Raw genomic sequence first — 18,794 nt, forward strand, 5'->3', positions numbered from 1 at the left:
TTTGGCCCAAACTAACTGCATGGCGTTCAGGGGAAGATTTGGCTGAAGTGGCTTTGGCGCTGATCAATCCAGAGATAATTTTCTTTTTTCATGAATATCTCAAAAAGTAAAGGTTTTATGGCATATGTTTGTTCATAACACTAATATAAATGTGTCATTCCCACATTTGTTGAGCCCAAAATCAACTCTGTGCGACCTTCAAGAGCTGAGATACAGAATTGCAGGTCTAAAAAGTGGGCGTGGCCGTTTCAGAGACTTCGCCTACCTATTTTTTTGGGCTCCTTGCATTTTTTTCTTTATTGGACCCTAAATGAACAGAAAAACATTGGCTCAAATGTTAATCATGATTTGCAGCCTTGACCCCATATTTGCCCCAAACTGACCAGACTATATGAGAGAGAGTGGAGGCATTGCTGATTTAAACATGCTTCTCATTTATTTGGTAAAATTTAATTTTAATAATGTTTGGCACACAAAGACTGAACTGACTGAAAAATATAGGCAACATTTGTCAATTAACTTAGTGCAAACAAACAAAATAATTAAACCTTTTCTATTTTTGTGGCCACATTATAGACAAAGGCCATCATCAATAATGCATAATGCAACATAATGTCATGCACTTGTCCTAATATACTAACCTACACTCAACACTTTGATGAACATTGTTACTCAGCTGATGGAGTTGTACCCTTCCTGCTGTCTTGTTGTACAAAACATGTATGTCGCTTTGGATAAAAGCATCAGCTAAATGACAAAATGTAAAACAAAGTATGCATATGCTCAACCAGCACTAGACTTTATCAAAAAGGAAAAGTCACTGTTATTTAAAATAAATAAATCATGTGTACTAAATATATATTTACTTTTTAATTGCATGAAACATTATGAAGTATTCTCTTATGCCGCTTTTCACTGCATGGTACCTAATTGACTTTTGCTTTTTGAGTGTCTTGGTAGCCGTATTTGAAGTGACGTCACACAAGGAAGTAAATAGTCAACAGTAACACTTGTTAGGAAGGAGAAGCCCTGATGATATAATATAAACCAACAGCCAATAAATGTGAAGTTAACTTTGAACCTCTGTTCTCCGTTTTAGGGGTTAAAAAACACTGGAGCAGTGTGGACGCCAGGGGCAAACGTAGCAAAAGTGATGTGGTTTAGAGGCATCCAGAGGTGTGAATGGCTTTCCTCCAGAGCGCAGATCTGGCAAATTCATGCATTCACATGCAACGATTACCACTCTACATAAACAATGTAGTGTTACCTTGTTAACACTTTGATCGCCGGGGTTAAATTCATAATTTACCATCCCTCGCCAGCCCTATTTAACATGGAGAAGTTCCCCTTCTTTGCAGGGCTATAACTTTTTAAATTGTATTGCTAAATTGACATTACTATGGCCCATTCAACGTCCTATATCTATTGTTCAGGGTGTAGCAACGTTATACTTTTTCATTCACATATTCATACTAAAATACGGTCTAAAGTATAAGTATGTTTTTATCGTTTTCTGCAGCTTTCTCCAGAACTTGATTTATAGCCCTAAATGCATTATATTGATGATCAAATACAGTTTGGTAGGAATCTGTGCGAGATAAAAAATTTCAACTGGACGTGCTTCTAGGAGTTACTACGTATGATCTGATGTTGACCGGATGGGCGAGGGGTCGTTTATAATTCCGTGGGCAACGTTATATCATTCATCTAGTGTGGGTGATATGATCATCAGAGCAGTTTATATGGAACACGTTAAAAAAAAACGCTGAATCTTACCGTAGCTTCCTCATAGCGTTGGGCGATGAGCGTGGAGCAGAGATATTCCTATTATGGGATGTAGAAATACCCGATCCATTTCCAGGTCGTATAATAGTATATACGTCCAAATCATGTTGTTTATAGAGTTATTTGCAACCGATCGACATCCATTGTGTCAAGATGGAGTCCTGCTAATGATAGCGAGTGCCCGGACGAAATATGGGTGAGCACCACTTCATCCGCATCACTTCCTGTTTGGGCGAGCGGCCGATCGGCCACCAGATGGCGCTCTTGAACCGTTGGAGAATTGAGAGGGGCTCACCAGTATTATATAATATAATACGAGAAATATTTCGATCACAGATTTTTGAAATATTGATATCAAAGACGTGTTACAGCGTCTTCGGCAGAATGAGCATGGCGGGGAATGACGAGTTTCGGCGTCTCCGGCGATCAAAGTGTTAACACAAGTGTGATGATGATGATGATGAAGAGGAGGGTGGCGTCTGTCCTCACGTGTCTTCAAAACAACATAGCAATTATAAAAATCATGGGAACAGGGTGAACAAGCCAGTGCCTGTCCTCACATTACTCTCAGAGACAACCAGACATATGTGCAAAAACAAATAGGCTGAACATGTTGACAGTGGCATCAGAGACTATAGTTGGCCTATTGATCTATTGCACAATATATGAAACGTTACACGTCGGTGGATGAAGTTTGATACAATTCATAGCTTTGATTAATAACCATTGTACGTCATTTTGTAATTGCTTTTAGTCTGCTTTTCCCATTTTTATCTTATTTTAACTTGATTTTATTGTGCAGATTACAAATTATACAAAGATAAAAACAAGTATAGTGTTTGGTTTTAATTCTTTTGACTTTTTTACTGTATGAAGCACAATCTCAGGGGGCTCATACAGAACCAAGCATTTCACTGTAATGTACATGTACCTTATACGTGACAAATAAAACTAAACTTGTGTTATTCCAACTCTTTTAATTGTATACTCGACAGCACTGTCAATTAGGGAAACCTCAGTGTCCCTCGAGTTTAAACAAAAGTTGAATGAATGAATGAATATGTTAATAAGCAGCATTTTCTCCTTTTTTCTCCAAACATATTAGAGAAAAAAAAGTAGGGGTGGAAACCGAGACACAGCAGTTACTATGAAAAGTAACAATGATGCCCATATAAGTAAATAGTCTGTTAAAAGTGAGACCCAGAGTCTGTTAAGCTCTCAACAGTCTGCTGAACCTGTCAGCACATCAGGTCTATAATGAGGTCTTTCTTCTCTCCCTAGAGAGTGGCTACAGAGAGAGACACAGTATATTTAGAAAATAGGGCAAGACTCCCTCTGTTAGCTCCCTAATGGCAGGCTACCTTATTATCACAGCCTGGTGTGTTATGTGTGAAGTGTTCACTTTAAAATTCTTAAACGAAGAAACAAAGTAAGACAAACTGGGCAAATGCCAAATTAAACCTTTTACACCACTGCTTGTGTGTGTGTGTGGGGCCTTGTTTTTCTACCATTGTGAGAAGCAAATAGACTAGCAAAACTAGATTTATTTTGTCGTTGTGGGGACATTAGCCCCACAGGGTAAAGCAGCTATTTTAGAGGTTGAGGTTAATGTTAAAGGTTAAGATAACGGTTTAGGGAATGAATGTACATCTATGGAATTACCCCACAAGGCATGGAAACATGGCTGTTTGTGTGAGTGTGTATGTGTATGTGTGTGTGTGCATTAACCATCTGTGGTGGTAATGGTAGAGGAGCTGGTAGTGACCAACGCTAACTAACCCGTCTTGGTAATAATGGCCAATTGTAAACAATATTAATATTAACGATATTAAGATAAGGTATTGATCCCCTTGGGGAAATTCAGGTGTCATAGCAGCATGGGGAGGGGGGGGGGGGGGGTACAAGTATGGGCAGAGTAATAGAATGAAGACATAAATATAGGCAATAAAATTATAATATTTTTTTTTAAATAAACAGTGTAAACTCAAATCAAAAGGGTTAAACAATATAATTAACTCTGAATATAAGAATATGAGCCAGTAAACTGCAATCAAAGGTTCAGATGAGGGTCTGTATGCCCCATCAGTTATATTATACATTACAATAATTATGGGTAATAAATCATTAGAATATATACTATGAGTAAAGTTAAGTAAACAGTATACATAGGTACAGTATACACAAGGTACCCTAACTGGCATGATATACGTCATACGTATACACCTTGAAAGCACACCACCTATGTCTTCACATAGCAGTACACCTTAGAAACACACCACCATGAGGCTTCATATAGCAGTACACCTTAAAAACACACCACCATGAGGCTTCATATAGCAGTACACCTTAAAAACACACCACCATGAGGCTTTATATAGCAGTACACCTTGAAAGCACACCACCTATGTCTTCACATAGCAGTACACCTTAGAAACACACCACTGTGAGGCTTCATATAACTGTACACTTTAAAAACACACCACCATGAGGCTTCATATAACAGTACACTTTAAAAACACACCACTGTGAGGCTTTATATAGCAGTACACCTTAAAAACACACCACTGTGAGGCTTCATATAGCAGTACACCTTAAAAACACACCACGGTCCGTGAGGCTTCATATAGCAGTACACCTTAAAAACAGACCACTGTGTGGCTTTATATAGCAGTACACCTTAGAAACACACCACCGTGTGGCTTCATATAGCAGTACACCTTAGAAACACACCACCGTGTGGCTTTATATAGCAGTACACCTTAAAAACACACCACGGTCCGTGAGGCTTCATATAGCAGTACACCTTAGAAACACACCACCGTGTGGCTTTATATAGCAGTACACCTTAGAAACACACCACCGTGTGGCTTTATATAGCAGTACACCTTAAAAACAGACCACTGTGTGGCTTCATATAGTGATGCACTGATGTGAAAATTGTGGCCGATACCGATATTTACCGATGTCGATATCTCTGTATAGAAAACACTTTTTTATGATAATCAAATAAAGAGCTATTTTCCTAAATGCATTTTATTTAAATTTTTTTTGTAACTTATTTTCAGAAATGACTGATATTTAACTATTTAAAACCAAAACATGTAAGAAAAAAAATAAAGAAAGAAAAAAAATGTGCCTATATATATCTTTTTCTTTTTATATCGGCCCCATCTTGATATCGGACCAATACCGATGTGTAAAAAAATTACCATATCGGCAGATATATGGTATATATATATATATATACTTTTTTTTGTATCCACTTTTTCTCCTCCTTTTTCTATTTTTCTCCCATCCCAATTTAGCCGTGCCAATTCTCCCCTCCCCTGTCTTGAACGTTGCTCGCATGTGCCCCCCACTGGCCGGTTGTAGGGAGGATAGAAGCCAGTCACATGTCCCCTCCGATACATGTGCAGGCAGCCAGTCGCATCTTTTCACCTGCCAGCGCGGACTCTCATTTGGCGAGGAGTAACATGTAGGAGGCTCACACCGCCCCCGCCATTTTCCTGTCTCTGCTGTGCAGGCGCCCCAACCGACCTGTAGGAGTCGCTGTTTACAACGTCCAGATTACCACCCATCGACTTCCCACCCGCTAACTCTGCCAATTGAGTTAGTATGACGGCCGGCCCAAGCCGGAGGCAACGCCGACAGCCGGATTCGAACCCGGTGTCTCTTGCGTTGGTGACGAGCGCAATGTCCGCTGCGCCACCCAGCCACCCATATACAATATATACTTGAAAAGATATAAAAATATAACCTAATGTAATTTTTGGTATAGTGGAACCTTTTGCAATGCACATTCAAACTCAATTCATTAGTATCTATTGGTCACCAGCCTGCAGCTATTTTCAATTATTTTAAATGTTTACTTGATTGACTTTCTGTTTCTACATTGTTGTTTTGTATTTATTATGTGTTGTATTTCTCAATGTCATTGTAAATGAGAGCTTGCTCTCAATGATCCTTTGAGATTAAATGAAGATTGAATTAATAAATTTTTTTGGTATAGATGCTTTTTGAAGCGAAAAAAGGCTGAGAACTAAATTCAAATTGGCATAGTGATGGTTAATTACCTTTATACAATGGCATGCAAATTTCTTGATTCTGATTGGCTGAAACAGTGAAGTTACCGGTTGTTATTTCGTATAACACACTGCACGTGACCCCAGAACCCGCCCACAACCGAATTACTTTTTTTCCGAATGAATCCGCCATTCATTCTTTTCCGAATGAAACCAAGATGGCGGACAATAATCTTTATGAATGGATGTATTGATTTCGTCATGACGACTCATTCAAAAAAGATACAGTCACCGGGCCCTATTCCCCGTAACTGGTTCAACTAAGTCGATCAAAAGTCCCATTATCCAGATTAAATTAACCTGATGTTTGAATCCAGGCTTTCCCTGTTCCTCGAACGCTGATTCAGTCTCGTTAATTCGAACCAGACTTGATACTCAGGATAATTGCGCGCGGCCGCCTCACCTGAAAAGACAGCAGGTGTCGATCGCAGAAATCCTGATTTTCTAACGGCATTGATTGATTGAAAATGTTATTAACAGATTGCAGAATGGGTACAATAACAGTACGGCTCAATAGCCTCGCAGACAAGTTAAATGCATAATCTATAGGCTAATGTTAAATCCCTCATTACCCCAATCAATCAGATTATATTTCTTTAAATGTGCCTGCTGGCAGTAGGCTTAATAGAAACATTAACATTAGCGAAAATAATTAGTTCAACTCTTTCAGAATAAGTAGATACAAACAAGCCCAAAGAGTATCTAATTGATACGAATTAATAGATACTTATGAGGATATCTGTACTGTATGCGCTCGGCTTAGGTATCATGTACTTTATATATAAACAAAGTTTTCAAGGCACGACCCCCGAAATAACGGTGTCAGAGAGGCTTGGAGGGAGGCTATACAGTTTCACTATTAATCAGGTTTTAATCTGCTTCGGACATCATCCATACATGCATTGAATTGATTAACCTTTGGTTTATACCAGTGATACCTCATGTTCATAATCAGATAACAGTGCTTGAACAGATAAATGCATTTTCTCAAATTCATTCGTCAAAACGTCAATGGCTCATTCAATTTCTCAAATCCGTCAAACAGCGCATCTCATCAGACATTTTAATCCCAGTTACAATATCACAATAACGTGCGAGTGACTGATACAATTCAATAGGGGTGGGACGATACATCGATCCAGATCGATATATCGATCTATTATCAATTATCAAATAGGATCGATGCAACGTAAAAAGATCGATTCATATTGCGATACTCTTATTTTGAAAATCCCCTCGTGAGCATATCCGCCCGGCTGGCTGCAACAACAACAGTAGCTCAGCGCAGCTCCGTGTGTAGACGTTAGACTGCATTGCTTCAGAGTCCGCCTATTTTGCCCGAAATAAGTGCCTGTTGTTTTTTTCCCCATAAGGGGTCAAATGCATCTAACATGCTTTCCATCCTCGCCATTCCTTATAGTTTATGCCCACGTCGCGTTAAATACCGAAATTAACGTTGCGTTAGCTTGAGCTAACTAAGCTAAGCTGATAGAGAGAGCAGCAGAGGTCCACTAGGGACTGGGAAGGAGATAGCCCCACTAACAGGATCTGGCCGGTACTGCACCTTCTGACTCCCAATATGCCTTTTCCATTCAAAATACAGTGCTGTGATAGGATATTAATATAGGAAAAAAAAAGAAAAACTAACCAAAAACAGTGAACAGGAGGTCTATTTGTATTAAAAACAATAGATTGTTTTTCATTTAAATGTCTGGAAGAGATCAAAAATTTAAATGTCAAATGATATTTCCATTCCCTTTTTTTTTGTTGATTTAAATGTTACTGATTGTGTTAAATGGGCATATAATATCATCTCATATCGATCGCAGGCACCTGAATCGAATCGAATCGTATCGTATTGTGGCAGACTTTGTGATATCGGAAAATATCGTATCGTTGTCCAAAGAATCGATATCGTATCGTATCGTGATGAAACTGGTGATTCCCACCCCTACAATTCAACAATCCACAGATTCAGATTCCTCGTAATTCATAATCCACAGTCCACGCATAAAGACGCTTCAATTTATGCTTGAATGAAACACAATCCGAGCGCTCCGTTAAGCAAATGCATCAACAGCGAAGAATATGAAACTAATCAGAGCCAAACGCCCGATAGGTTTCATTCATTAAAAACATCCCGCGGGGGGAGCTCCAGTAGCTCACCACGTACCGCGAGTGCCATTTCGGCGCCGGGGACAACCGTGCTCGTCACGGATCTGGGGTTTAGCGAGTTCGAATCCCGGACTGCAGCCGTGCCTTTCCCAGAGTGTCTTCCCCCCCATCTGAACCCTTTCAGCCTGTTTCTGTCGGTCATCCTTGACCAGAATAAATGCGATAAACGTATAAAAGAGCCAGGGGAATGGCCAAAGTTTAAAAAAAAATAAAAACATCCCGCGGGATTCACATTTGCAATGCTCCGCATTATTAAAATAACCACTTAGTATGTGTCGTGACTCGCGAGCGCCGTATCCATATAACTATGACGTGCATTATTTAGGACAAAGTAAATCTATATGCTGAATATGATTTATTAATCAGCATTTTAGGTATATTATTTTATGTTTCAACAAAAGCCCCCTCTAGAAAAATGAAACACAAAAACATAATTCAGAATGGTATAATGGGATCTAGACTGAGAATTATTTCAGGAAGCGAGCTGCATTCCTTTGCGAGGGCGTGGCCATGCAGGTTATCGAGCTAACTGAACTAAACCCTGCCCTCGACCAGGTTCAAACTTTTTGATATGTTGCCATGGTGATTTAGACAATCCGACGTCGGGGAACGGAAAGGTCTGGCTTAAGTCAAGCTATGCTGAAAATTATCCGGCTAACTCAGTTAGCCAGGTACAAGGAACAGGGCCCAGGAATATGTTAGTTGTTTACACAATGTTGGATTATGTAATTATGTAATGGGTGAATTCGGCCATTGTATAAAAGTATTACATCACTTGAAGTTGTGTGTTATACAAATGCGGCTGTGCCTCGGGCCTAACAACCACCCATAGGCGTGATCTAATTTGTATAACACACTCCGTCACGTGATGTAATGCTTAATTACCCACCCCACCCCTCTCCCTATTGTACAAGAGATTCTGCTCTGACAACTAAGCTGACCAACTGGGTGGTTTCAACTGGCTGTTTCTGTGACTGTAACCGAAAATAAAACACTTCTCCTATCGTGAGTCAATAGCCTGAAAATGATAAATAGAAATCATTATTTTGTGTCAAAGTTCACCACACCAACAAATGTGTAGACATATAGTTTACAGTGTACAGTTAAGTATTCTTAGCTATTTCAAATAGTTGATTATTGTATATGAGAGCTTGCCGTGTGTGTGTGTACTAGTTCAAGTCTCTAGTCCTTTGTCCTGATTACTTGTAATGTTATATATCACAATTTAAGTATTATGACTGTGTGTGTGTACTAGTCCTTTGTCCAGTTTACTTGTATCATGTTATGATGTACAAGTATTATGTTGCATGGTCACAATGTACGTTTTTTGTGGACCCCAGGAAAAATAGCTACTGCAATGCTGTAGCTAATTGGGGATCCTAATAAACTAAAAAAAGAAGAAAAAAAACTATCATTGAGAACCACTGCCATAACCCTTTCACTACCACACTACCAAAGGGTTAACCCTTTCACCGCGACAATACAGAATGTTAACCCTTTCACTGCCACACGACAAAGGGTTAACCCTTTCACTACCACACTACAGACGGTTAACCGTGTGTCTCTGTCTCAACCGGTCCCATGGAACAGCTTCATAACGTCTTCTGTCTGGCCTGCAGTGCTGAACCTTACCTGCTCTGCCCTGACCAATTCTGAGTGGTTTCTCCTGCCCCCCGGGGCATACGGCCCTGGGCTATTGTCTTGTATCTCATCCTGTATCCCCCATCTCTCTGAGTGGTTGTCTCATAGTGTTGACCAAGGTGGTGGATGTCTCGAGGTCTTGGCCAAGATTGCAGTGACTGTTCTACGTGCACCACCGAGGCCATGGATCAGCTTCTTACCGTTTTCTGTCCGTGGTCTGTCAACGTGGTTTAGAGTTCATTGCTGGGTTAAGTACTTCTATTCTATTCACATAATATGCTTACTACATATATTTATTCTATTCACATATATGCTTACCACTTGTATCTATTGCTATGTCCGCCCATCACAATCACGCAAACTCTCCAACGCCTGTCCTGTCTCCCTGTCTCCGGCTGTCTCGTAGTGATGACCGGAGTGTTGGACGTCCCGTGATGACCGGGAGGATGTGACCCTCTCTGCGCCGCCCCCTTGCCTCAAATAGATCCGCCATCAGCTCTATTTTTTTTTTTATCTTTCAAAATGTTCAGTTGCTTGCTATTGCATGCACTTATCTGTGTTTCATTACGCATATGAGTGCATGCGTACCAACTGTTTTGCCTGTTTTATTGCAACACTACCATCACCGACATCAGAGAAGGGAGATCCCCCCCTTGAACGGCCCTTCTAAGGTTTCTCTCCTCCACATTGCCTGTGGTGCATTTTTTCCTATTGCTAGGTTTTAGTGAGTTTTTAGATTAGATACCACCCATCGACTTCCACCCGCTAACTATTGAGTTAGTATGACGGCTGGCCCAAGCCGGAGGCAGCGCCGACAGCCGGAGTCGAACCCGGTTGTCTCTTGCGTTGGTGACGAGCGCAATGTCCGCTGCGCCACCCAGCCGCCCCAGGTCTAAAATGTTTACACTCTGCACCATCCTCACCTTCTCCCCAGTCTTCGTCCTCCAGGTGAGGCCCAGCCGGTTGGCCAGCACGGCGGCCGTGACAGTGGTCCCGTTGTTGCCCCCCCAGCCCACCAGCATCACGCCCAGCCGGGGGACTTGGCGCTCGGTGCGAAACGTCAGCTCGCTGGAGGAGGGAGTCACCTGAAACAGTAGTGGGGTTGGGAAACGATGGGAGAGAGACATTTCTATGCATCTCTCAAATGGTGGATCTCTGTATGATAGCATGTACAACAGTGCTGTATAATATACCACATATATACATTATATATTTACAGCATATATATACATATCCATATCTGTCTGCATATAATCCTCCTATATACCTACTTATACACCTGCATATAAATAACGCTGTATGATAGCATGTAGAATAATGCTGTATATATATTATATATATATTTATTTTTACCAGCCCTTTTACATATATATAGATTAGATAGATACTATATATCTATATCTGTACATATCCCTTACCTACTCTACTAGTATGACTAGGACCATACTGTTTTTATACCTGTATCACTGTACATATTGGTATTACAACTCTATACATACATCTGATTAGCACTACACCCAGTAGTACTAATTTATATATTTTATACCCAGTTTAATCACCTGTACATTGTATATTACTATTGCACTTTATTGTTACATTTGCACTCTGGTTGGATGGCAAATTTATTTTCGTTGTACAATGGTAATACATTTAAATCTAATCTACAGTAATCTCTGTGCAGGTGTGTGTTTGTCTGTATATGGTGTCTGTAGATTAGGGCTGCTCGATTATGGCAAAAATCTTAATCATGATTATTTTGATTGATATTGGAATCACGATTATTAAACATGATTGATTACTCATTGATTTGAGAACATCATATGACGATGACGGAATTGGTTTTACCTTTTTACCAAAGGCTGCCTTTCTGTCATCTTCTAGTTACGACATTTCAAAATAACTGGAGAAACGGAGTGCACCACTGTGAAGGAAGGGTGCGCTGCATTTACAACACAAGACAAAATGAGAGCAACACGGCATGCGGCACAATAATAATTGTATCTTGATTATCTTGTTTTCATGACCGTAGGAAGCCAAAACCATTTTGAAATGTAACACATTTAATCGCCAAGCCCTACCGTAGATGCCCTAAAATCATATTGGACCTCTGTAATATTTGATTTTCACATCTGCTTTGATCTGGAGATTCAAATAAAGTATTTAAAACACGTGTGTCCACAGAGCCCTCAATTTGCCACAGTGACAGGCAGATCTTACCGTGATCGTGTTCCCATCTCTGTGCACTGCCGTGGTGTGGTAGGAGTACTGAGCCTCGATGTGTGTATCCGTGTACTTCACATTAGGACTGTGGATGCGAATGTTCTCCGACATGGTTGTAGTTCTACACAGAGGGGGGGGGGACAGAAATGGAAACCACTACATATTAGCCAACTGTTTCCTGAGGAAAGCAACAGTTGTGATTGGAGGATCAAGTCAATAGGTCTTGTAGCTATTATGAATGGTCACAACACCGGCACAGCTATGTCGTAGCTCTTGTATACAGTAGCCCAGAATATGTCTGGCTAAACACAGACCACTTTTAGCCTAAGCGGTTTAATTCATTGCATAATTTATATATAACACAAACAACTGTACATGTCTAAGATGCACAACTGAAGTCCATATATTGTGTTAAAATAATTTGAGTAGTTCTCCATTTATTTATTCACTAGGCTCTTACCACTTTCGCGGCCAACCACGTATATATACGTTATTGGGCGGCAACGGTTATATATATGTTTTTAGATCGTTTTCCCTTTTATTCTATTTTAATAACCTATTCAATGTCAGGGAGCTGTATTTTGACTGTAAAAGGCATACTGGGACTCCGAAGGTGCAGTACCGGCCAGATCCTGCTAGTAGCGCTGTATCGAGAATGCAGTAACCCCTGTTCCAGACCGGGTGCCACACTGAAAACGCTCCGGGTGTTCTTTTCTACTAACCTGAACCTAGGGCTTCACCCGATCGCATTGAATAGTTTTCAGGACCCCCGATTCATTATGCTGTGGTGGGTTATGTCGTAGACCAAATGGACATACGATCTACCAGATGGCGAGCAAATAATTGGAATATTCTTTTTGGAATCCCACCAGCCACAGGTAAGAACAATTTGACGTAAATTTCAGCTTGATCGTGCAAGGTTTTCATAGCCATCCCCCCGATCAGCGTATGTTGTGGTAATAACGAATGCCGTTATTGGCAATCAATTAATCAGAAACGACCCCCCCCCCCCTTTTATGCATTCACGATGAAACATAATACCTATCATATGCATAATTTTTTTTTATTGTACGTGTGTAGGGACGAAACGCCAATGGATTTGGTATAATACATGTTGCGGCTTATAAACAGCCTCCCAGGAATTTGCCCCGATCATTCCAAAATAACACTTATAATTATTCACCACGGTATAAAACGGGAACGTATGGATGTAATTTTTTCTTTCTTTTTTGCATCTTGAACGTAAGGTTCTTACTGTCAAATGACCATGATATTGTATCCATAGCTATAATATAAAATATAGATTTAGCTCTACAAACAACGTGACGCACAGTGAAAGTGTGTAATGAAAAGCTGGCCGTGGCTAAACAGGCCGGGGAATTCCAACGGCCGGGAATGAGTTAATTACCACTACAATACGTAAAGTTGGCATGATGTTTTCCAGTGATGGGGGAGTAGTCTCACTGCATGTAATTAAATTAGTTGAACTACATTTAGCTTTCAGCTAAATTAAAATTGACATAGTGATAGTCTTTCAGGTCCCCTAAACCTGTCTTTGATGTTTGTTTTGCTGGAACCCCGCCCTTCAAATTATGCATTCTAGCTGCCTCTATACCCATCTGTTTCAGTCCTGTTCTCAACTGGCTGTTTTTGTGCCTGTAACCAGGGAGCGAAATTAACTTTTTGACTCACCGGCCAGTGGCGGGTAGATGGGAAGAATCTACCCGCCAAGCATATTTCTTACCTGCCAAATTTTTTTTGATTAAAAAAAATATATATATATTTTATATAAAAATTTTTTTTAAATAAAATATATATTATATAATCATACTTGTAGTTGTATTATCTGCGAGACATCGCCACCACGCAATAAGTCAAAATGCTCGCTATCTGCAAACAGCTCCACTGTCTGTGTGTATACTTGAGTAGCCTCCAGCTCCAGCAAGGATTCTCCGGCCCTGCAGCTAGACCCTATATTCAGCTAGACCCTACATTCAGCATGCAAGGATTCTCCGGCGATGCAGCTGGACCCTATTGGTATAACGTTATGGTTATTTTGTCAAATCACATTCAACATGCCCTCAGCTAGAATACGCATTCAATCAATGTTATAAGACATTGATATCAGGAGCTATCTGTAGCTACTGCTAGCCCGGTAGATAACGTTAAGACAATTTAGTTTACTGGGACAGATAGATCTAATGTGAGCTAGCTAACGAGGGATCGGAGGTATTATGCACTCGAGTCGACTATTGCTGGAGCATTTGTTGATATCAGCAGCTATCAGTAGCTAGCCAGCTAGATACCGTTAGACAATGCCTCGTCATGTATTAAACTAAAAGTGAATAGTTGACTGGGTCATTGTTTAAACAGTAACGGTAGCTCATGGAGGTCCGATATAGACTAGAGCAGACTGCCCGCATATCCCAATGGTGGCGTTTCAGGAAGTAAACAAGCCAAATGAGAGCTTCCGATTGGTCATTTGCTTTCTTTCTCATGAAACCAGTCACGTCACTCTACTGTGATTGGACCGTTGACTTGAGTGCAATGTGGGACTTGTAGTTTTTTAACAATCTCGCGGCGGAGAAAAAAAAGACGAGAAAGGCTATAATCTGTACTCGCACAATCAAAATAAGAGTATCGTTATGAACTACACGTCTACACGCCACACGGCGGGCAGCCCTCTAAGTGTCAAGCGCCAAAGGTAAAAACTGAGCGCCCCTGGCGGGCGGCGGGCTTTAGTTTCGGTCCCTGCCTGTAACGAGGGAACCACTATATCGTACAAAATAGAAGATTTACGAGTGAGCCCACCCACACACACACACGATCTCTTCACACGCACGTTATTAACTACGGAGTTTGTGGCTGCAACTCTGAATAGCTCGTTTCAAGAGGAGGGTCCACAGCTGAACTGCAGACACGGCACTATGTACATTTTCAATTGAGTGTTTTTTCTTTCATTTTTTTTTTTTACAATAATGTCTCTTCATTTTGTGTTAGCCTATATGTTTTTTTATATTGCATTGCAGATGTTATTACATTTTTGTTATAGTAGTTTGAACTACTTTTTCCAAGTAACTAATTAACCAAACTATATTTCTCTTGAGTCTTTGTTGTCCAACTTCTTCCAGTGTGAAGTTATTGGTAGCTTGTAAAACTGTGCTTTAAGAGTAGCGTCTCCAACACTGATGTCTTCACATTTTCACAAGGTGATTATTACTTAACGTAAGATTGATTGATAACATACCTCAGGGTATAATAATCCCAAATCACAAAGGCATAACACATATCTCCCAAGCAAATTCACAGATGTTGTATATAGTCAATGGTCTCATTGAGAGGTTGAGATGGATGACACTTTTATTTTTTGATACAGCTACATTGACACTCTTACGCTTGGTAAATATTCAGTAACACATACATACAGCGGATTATTTAGAAATTGTACTGTATCTGAATGGTATTCATGTTCTGTTTGGTATTCATGTCTGCTGGTCTAATTAGTGCACATTTTCCTAACACAAACAGAAAGCCTGGGGCTGTGCTCTGAGTGATTTGAAAGAACATGGTATAACATGCGTGCTGGACAGAGGCAATGGAACCACAGTGTAACTATAGTGAGGACGTTATGATTTCTGCAGAACATATAGTGGGTTCCAGTCAACTATTCACCTTTCCATTTGTATATCAATTAACGACGCTGTACAACACAGGCTGTGTAGCTGTTCTAACCTGTTAACATGGTCACTGTGTAGCTGCTCTAACCTGTTAACATGGTCACTGTGTAGCTGCTCTAACCTGTTAACATGGTCACTGTGTAGCTGCTCTAACCTGTTAACATGGTCACTGTGTAGCTGCTCTAACCTGTTAACATGGTCACTGTGTAGCTGTTCTAACCTGTTAACATGGTCACTGTGTAGCTGATCTAACCTGTTACCATGGTCACTGTGTAGCTGCTCTAACCTGTTACCATGGTCACTGTGTAGCTGCTCTAACCTGTTACCATGGTCACTGTGTAGCTGCTCTAACCTGTTACCATGGTCACTGTGTAGCTGCTCTAACCTGTTACCATGGTCACTGTGTAGCTGCTCTAACCTGTTACCATGGTCACCGTGTGCCTGCTCTAACCTGTTAACATGGTCACTGTGTAGCTGATCTAACCTGTTACCATGGTCACTGTGTAGCTGCTCTAACCTGTTACCATGGTCACCGTGTGCCTGCTCTAACCTGTTAACATGGTCACTGTGTAGCTGATCTAACCTGTTACCATGGTCACCGTGTAGCTGATCTAACCTGTTAACATGGTCACTGTGTAGCTGATCTAACCTGTTAACATGGTCACTGTGTAGCTGCTCTAATCTAACCTGTTAACACAGGCTGGGGGTGTGTAGTTAGAGACCATTGTATGCCAGGTCGAGGGCCTTGAAGTGGATTTGTGCGGCAATGGGGAGCCAGTGCAGGTCCCTAAGAAGTGGGGTGACATGGGCTGACTTCGTTAGGTTTGAGATCAGCGGGCCGCTGCATTCTGAATGAGCTGAAGAGGCTTGGTGGCAGTGGCCGGGAGGCCAGCAAGCAGTGCGTTGCAGTAGTCGAGGTGGGAGATGACTGTTGATTGGACAAGGAGTTGGGTGGCTTCCTTTGTCAGGAAGGGGCGGATCCTTCTGACGTTGCTCAGGAGGAATCTGCAGGTTCTGGTTGTCGCTGCGATGTGAGCGGAGAAGTTCAACTGGTCGATAATGTTACCCAGAGATTTAGTGTAGAGGGAGAAGAGAAGGGGTCCTAGGACCGAGCCCTGGGGGACACCCATCCGCAGGGGGCGGGTGGCCGACAGGGTCCCTCTCCATGACACTTGGTAGGAGCGGTCATTGAGGTATGATGTCAGCCATGTCAGCGCAGAGCCAGCCACTCCCATTCATGCGAGTCTCATGGCCAGTACAGAGCGACTCAGAAGGAGCTTCTATCCCCAGTCCATCAGGATGCTCAACGACAATAACACTATGTAACAAACCATCAACTACACTCACAGCACACACATCCACATGCACACACACTCACTTTAAATAAACACTCACCGTAGCACCCACTTTACTCACGTTAGACACTTTAACACACTTTATATTTATTGGTAAAGAGATTTGCACTACACTGCTTTTCCTGTGTTATATATAGTAATATTGTTTCTACTCTACCACTGTACAGACGTTGGGCATCTTCTTTTGAATGTGGTAACTAACGGATACAGGCAGCCATGCTGGAAGAGAAAGAGAACTCCACAAACATTCTGTGCAAGGCCTCTCTCTATTCATTGCATGTGTGTGAAAAAAATACAGTCCTCGAGGGCCAGTGTTCTGAAAGATCCAGTACAATTATGTTATGTCATGAATTGCTTAGTGTGTGTAATGTTAATGTCATAAGTATTATTTTTCAAGTTCAGATGTGTCGTTTGATTTGTTATAACTGTTTTAGGTCACCCTCTCTGGGCACTGCCAACTCTCAGTAGGGTGAGGGGGCGTGGTGGCCTTCAGACACTAAGCTATTGTAGAGAGAGATGCATGATTGTTAAGTACCACTGAGAATCAGGATTAGATGCGACTGTTGGGCCAATCAGAGTAATTTGTGTATATTACATAATATTCCAAAGGAAGGGGATTGGTTATCTGAAATGGCTTGATTTTGTTGATATCCAGGGGGACATATCAAAGGGCTTCTTTAGTCATAATTTTCACAACAACAGTTCTAAAATGTTTGGTAATTGTAAAACACGTTTACCATTGTACTGAATCTTGAAGAAAATAGTTTTGGTGCTGTCAAATATTGTTTCTTATTGAAATGGGTTATCTTTCAATCCTATTTTGGCTGTGGTTGACATTCAAATCACGTTTTGAAATGGAGATAGCATCTAAATAGTGTCTGGCGTCTAGGGTTGCTAGGCCAACATCGGGGTTAAAAGTTTAGCCGTTGATTTGACGTCATTTAAACGTATATATGTAGCCTTTAAATTACGTTGAATCAACAGCTGTGTGTTATCTAGTCTACACAACTTAACATTTTTAACGAAATGCAACACGATTTTTAGACTAGATGGCTATGTACGTACCATTTACCAAACATTGCTCAATGAATGGATGCATCAAGTCTCGAAATGTATAGGCAGCCACACATTACTAATAAAGTATACCGTGTGGTCATCATAGCCTCTACATTACGCTCCACAACAATGGGGTGTTGTTATGACGTTTAAAACGCGGAAATATAGAAACGATTGTTTCGCTACTTACCGTTTCTGTCTGATGTATGAATCAAGAGAACTGTCTCCAAATGAATGAAATGCCAGTCGATTATTTCGTTGACAGTTTGAACGTGTATTCGCCTGCGTACAAGTGCATGAGATCAGATACACGGTCAGTTCAAATGTCCTCTCATTCAGAGTCTGCACTTGTCTGCACTTGTTGTAGAAACGCAGTTGGATGCTAAACTGCGTGAGGATGCTCTCTGACATATCCGGTTACGTGACGTAGCGTATTAAGAGGAGTGTCCGTTCACTATGAATTACAAATGGGGGACCCTGATGTAAACAAGACAAACGTCTTTCTCTGGTCTGCATCCCCTTAACAATTGTGTGTACTATTGAGCCGTACTGTATTGTACCCAGTCTGCAATCTGTTAAATAAAGTTTTCATTCATTCATCCGTTCACCTTGGATGTGCTCTAAAAATCTGTATTTGGCTATTTACAACCAGTAATATTACTAGCCCATGGCATAGCTTATGTAGACTTTATTTTTATTATAATTTTTTTCCCTCACCATCGCACATTGTGCTAACCACTTTACTGGACAGTTTTATTTATATGTGTCGTCTTATTGCAACTGATTGTTGATTGTCACATCCT

General features: G+C 40.9%; 1 protein-coding gene across 2 annotated transcripts in view; it reads right to left on the bottom strand.

Moving 5' to 3' along the window:
* Positions 1–18,349, bottom strand: part of LOC311224729 (inositol-3-phosphate synthase 1-A-like) — a 32,844-nt gene extending 14,495 nt beyond the window's left edge. The window contains exons 1-3 of one of the 2 annotated variants that reach the window (XM_084309822.1): positions 18,182–18,349; positions 11,901–12,024; positions 10,607–10,768 (exon numbers count right to left, since the gene is read on the bottom strand). In XM_084309822.1, coding sequence (XP_084165948.1) covers positions 10,607–10,768; positions 11,901–12,014 — 276 coding nt within the window. In that variant the 5' untranslated portion in view covers positions 12,015–12,024; positions 18,182–18,349. Of the gene's footprint in view, positions 1–10,606; positions 10,769–11,528; positions 11,570–11,900; positions 12,025–18,181 lie in introns of those variants that run through there. The other variant, XM_084309823.1, reaches the window with a different exon arrangement.
* Between the last annotated feature and the right edge of the window lie 445 nt (positions 18,350–18,794).

The sequence above is a fragment of the Notolepis coatsorum genome (genome assembly GCF_963971535.1).
Source record: "Notolepis coatsorum genome assembly, chromosome: 3".
In the NCBI taxonomy this organism is placed as follows: domain Eukaryota; kingdom Metazoa; phylum Chordata; class Actinopteri; order Aulopiformes; family Paralepididae; genus Notolepis; species Notolepis coatsorum.